We start from the raw sequence: 5,000 nt of genomic DNA on the forward strand, positions 1-5,000 counted from the left end.
CTGAATGGTTAAGTTAAGGGATAGGGCTAAAACAAAAACAAGTGCCTAGCACTGGGATCGAACATGTGACCCTCAGAGCCAGAGCTCACGGCTTCCGCCCATCCGCCGACCCAGTCCACAACACCCAATCCTACTTGACGGTAATAGCGCTCACCGTTGCCCCTAGTGGACGGTTTTTGAAGTCGTCTCCTGACGCCGAGCTTACCTGGACGGACGTCAAAGTTCAGTGGTTCTGGAGCGAGTGTGTGTGTGGGCGCGTGTGTGTGCGGGCGGGCACGTTGGAAGGTGGGCTGGGAGTACAACAGCCAACCTAGCAGTAGAAGAGCCACTAACCATCTACTGTAATTACAAGTATCGCTAATGACTTATCCATTGTTGACATACAAATCCCATGGTCTGATACATAAGGTGCAGCTGTGTGAGGTCGGTCCATAATAGGACACACACACACACACACACACACACACACACACACACACACACACACACACACACACACACACACACACACACACACACACACACACACACACACAGCATTGCCAACATCATACCGAGAAACCAGAAAAAGGTTTCATTTGAATTAAAAACAGTGAACATGAAAAGATTCACCAATCTGCCACAGAGATAGATAGGGAAGGAAGGTAATTCTATACAAACCTCAGGAAGAGACTCCCATGCTATGACAATATTCAGGGTAAACAACCACTCACACACGCACACCTGCAGACATGCCAGAAACACACAGCGGACACATGATTTCACCCAAACACCTGCCCACACACCCACACACTATGTAGGATGTGCACCACACCACACAATTACCACCACGTAATCAAGAAACAATGAGTCCAGGTCTGACACATATAATGTAATACTCCACTCGGTTCAAAGGTGACGTCAATTCTTTCCATTCCATTGATTATTCCAACAATGAAAAGTGAAGATCTCTCACAAAACTCAATATGGATTACATGCCTAAAGGTGTGGAAAAACACCCACTCCAGCTGTGTTTGTGAGCACACGCAGAAACATTCACACGCAAACTCAGTCCTACTGAAACACACGCACACACCATACAATTCTGAAGAGGCCCTATCTCCTCTCCGTCTCTCTCTCTCACACACACACACACACACACACACACACACACACACACACACACACACACACACACACACACACACACACACACACACACACACACACACACACACCTGTGATAAAAGAACATTGGGCTCCAGACAGCTATCTCAAGGCCAGCAGGTCACAGTCTACGTGGTGATGAATGTGCCATATCATAGTTTCAACATCACCGCGGGTTACTGCTAGACACTGACACATAACGGAAAACTCACTGGTGTGTGTGTGTGTGTGTGTGTGTTTCACTGCCTGGCCTACATCATTGGAATGGGGCACATGTTGACCCCCCCAAGGGGTTCCCATTATCCCAAATGGAATGAGCTTGGCTAAGGAGAGTAGTGTTGTGCCCTAGAGTCTAAAACAGGCCATCTCTGTAGAACAGGAGAGTCCTATAGCAGGGCCAGAGAGAGGCTGCAGTAACATCAACCCTGACCCAAGCTTGAACCCCCTAGGATAGAGTGCAATGCTCTCTCGTCATCCACTTCTCTCTTTCGTGGCATGTACTCTGAGCTCTCTGGGACACATTCAGCAATACCAAAGTGACTATCAGTCAGTCTTCAGGAGAGACGTTAGGGCGTGCCCTCAGATCTAAGCTCCAGACAAACACAACACGCATCGTCTATAGTCTGAAGCAGACCAGTCAGAGGAGTAAATAACAGAAGGAATCAAACCCTGTCTGAGCTCAAATAACAAACAGCACCAGTCCCACTGGGAGGACAAAAAAAACATTTCTCTTAGCTCTTACAGTTGTAGTTGGAAGTTTACATACACTTAGGTTGGAGTCATTAAAACTAGTTTTTCAACCACTCCACACATTTCTTGTTAACAAACTATAGTTTTGCCAAGTCAGTTAGGAAATCTACTTTCTGCATGACACAAGTAATTTTTCCAACATTTGTTTACAGACAAGATTATTTCACTTATAATTCACTGTGTCACAATTCCAGTGGGTCAGAAGTTTACATACACTAAGATGACTGTGCCTTTAAACAGCTTGGAAAATTCCAGAAAATTATGTCATGGCTTTAGAAGCTTCTGATAGGCTAATTGACATGATTTGAGTCAATTGGAGGTGTACCTGTGGATGTATTTCAAGGCCTACCTTCAAACTCACTGCCTCTTTGCTTGACATCATGGGAATATCAAAAGAAATCAGCCAAGACCTCAGAAAAAAATTGTAGACCTCCACAAGTCTGGTTTATCCTTGGGAGCAATTTCCAAAACGCCTGAAGGTACCACGTTGATCTGTACAAACAATAGTACGCAAGTATAAACACCATGGGACCACGCAGCCGTCACACCACTCAGGAAGGAGACGTGTTCTGTCTCCTAGAGATGAACGTACTTTGGTGTGAAAAGTGCAAATCAATCCCAGAACAACAGCAAAGGACCTTGTGAAGATGCTGGAGGAAACAGGTACAAAAGTATATTTATCCACAGCAAAATGAGTCCTATATCGACATAACCTGAAAAGCCGCTCAGCACAGAAGAAGCCCCTGCTCCAAAACCACCAAAAAAGGCCGGCATACGGTTTGCAACTGCACATGGGGACAAAGATCGTACTTTTTGGAGAAATGTCCTCTGGTGTGATGAAACAAAAAAGGAACTGTTTGGCCATAATGACCATCGTTATGTTTGGAGGAAAAAGAGGCTTGCAAGCCGAAGAACACCATTCAACCAAGAAGCACGGGGGTGGCAGCATCATGTTGTGGGGGTGCTTTGCTGCAGGAGGGACTGGTGCACTTCACAAAATAGATGGCATCATGAGGGAGTAAGTTATGTGGATATATTGAAGCAACATCTCAAAACATCAGTCAGGAAGTTAAAGCTTGGTTGCAAATGGGTCTTCCAAATGAACATTGACCCCAAGCAGACTTCCAAAGTTGTGGCAAAATGGCTTAAGGACAAAGTCAAGGTATTGGAGTGGCCATCACAAAGCCCTGATGTCAATCCCATAGAACATTTGTGAGCAGAACTGAAAAAGCGTGCGCAAGCAAGGAGGCCTACAAACCTGACTCAGTTACACCAGCTCTGTCAGGAGGAATGGGCCAAAATTCACCCAACTTATTGTGGGAAGCTTATGGAAGGCTACTCGAAACGTTTGAGCCAAGTTTAAAAAAAACTAAAGGCAATGCTACCAAATACTAATTGAGTGTATGTAAACTTCTGAGCCACTGGGAATGTGATGAAAGAAATAAAACTGAAAAACTGAAACTGAAATAAATAATTCTCTCTACTATAATTCTGACATTTCACATTCTTAAAATAAAGCGGTGATCCTAACTGACCTAAGACAGGGAATTTTTACTAGGATTAAATGTCAGGAATTGTGAAAAACTGAGTTTAAATGTACTTGGCTAAGGTGTATGTACACTTCCGACTTCAACCGTAAATATCATCTCTCTCTCTCTCCCTCTCTCTCTCCTTCCCGCTTTCTTTTTCCTGTCATCCCAGAGGGGAGTGATCCTATCAGTCTTATCATGTCTGCTGATCCTCCACTAGACTGTTGTGACAGTGGATCAGTGAGGCCAAGGCTTAGGATCAGGATCAGAATCAGGCTTAACTAATGACTACAAATCTACCACTACTACTAACACTTATACACCCAGACATGAATGGTCTGTAAGAGATGGCTAATGGCCCATTTCAACTGCCACCTCTCTCCATAATACGTAGAATCACTAGATCTTCCTCATTCTCTCTCCCATCTCTCTCTTAGTGGCTCTCCAGCATTTCATAAAGAAAGAGTAGCTTCCCTCAACTCTGGCTCCATAGCAAATGATTTATCTGAAGCCATTAACGTTTCGTCAGGCAAGCTGCCTTCGTCAGGCTGGCTCTCTACCCCCCCCCCCACCCCCACCCCCCACCCCTGTTCCTCCCCCGCCGTCTCTGTATTGATCTGTTGGGCCTCCCGCAGGAACGCAGATCAATTGAGTAAAATAAAGATTCCACTGTGTGATTGGAGCTTTTTTTTTATCCCCTTAATCTACCAGAAGAGATAGAGGGTGGTAGCCCACTGGAACCAAAGGTGTGTGTGTGTGTGTGTGTGTGTGTGTGTGTGTGTGTGTGTGTGTGTGTGTGTGTGTGTGTGTGTGTGTTATTGAAGTGTGTTTAGAGCGACCATCCTTCCCTATAGCAACCCCCACACCGATCCATCATCGGGTTATTCTCAGAGGACGCACTGGTAATGAGGAGCACACACACATACGGACACACACACACACACACACACACAAACTTGTATGCCCCACTCCCCCCCACACACACACACGTCATTGTCTCCGGCCTTACCTTGGTTGATTGGCTTGGCAGGACCATAGCTTTTGAAGTAGTCATCCTGGGGGGAAAACACACAAGGTATAGGGTTATGTATTCATCAAACACACACACACACACACACACACTCACAACTTGACAAAAAACAGAAAAGAAGACATCTAAGGTCACGCAGTCTGGAACAAATCTATTAATCCATGTTCAACAGAGTTTGATATTCCAAACACTAGTCATCCGAACTGCAGAAAACAGCTCTATTTTCCCCAGTCAATCCGTGGTCCCGACGCCCGACCCACCATCAAAGTCAGACAGTCAGTAGAGAAACAGGCTCAAAGAGCGATACTGACGGGAGCCCGATCCGCTCTCCTGATTATCTCTCTGTCACAGGCGACAGATCAGTCGGATTGAAAATATTGAAAATATTACTGGGATATGAGTCTCAGATTAAACCCTTCACTACCGGATCGCCTCTTCAAAACCAACAGCCCGATTCAACCCACGGCAACGCTAATTATATCTGCACAAGCACAAATGTTAGAAGTTTAATACTCATTAGATGAGGGCTTATTGTTCAGAACATC

The 5,000-nt window shown here is 45.2% G+C and overlaps 1 protein-coding gene across 1 annotated transcript in view; it reads right to left on the bottom strand.

The window, feature by feature from the left end:
• The window catches only part of LOC139366197 (SPARC (osteonectin), cwcv and kazal like domains proteoglycan 1), a 270,417-nt gene that overhangs the window by 117,585 nt on the left and 147,832 nt on the right, over positions 1 to 5,000 (bottom strand). Inside the window, exon 3 of the mRNA XM_071103419.1 lies at positions 4,435 to 4,480. Within this exon, the coding sequence (XP_070959520.1) occupies positions 4,435 to 4,480 (46 nt within the window). The remainder of the gene's footprint in view (positions 1 to 4,434; positions 4,481 to 5,000) is intronic.

The sequence above is a fragment of the Oncorhynchus clarkii genome, chromosome 14 (assembly GCF_045791955.1).
Source record: "Oncorhynchus clarkii lewisi isolate Uvic-CL-2024 chromosome 14, UVic_Ocla_1.0, whole genome shotgun sequence".
In the NCBI taxonomy this organism is placed as follows: domain Eukaryota; kingdom Metazoa; phylum Chordata; class Actinopteri; order Salmoniformes; family Salmonidae; genus Oncorhynchus; species Oncorhynchus clarkii.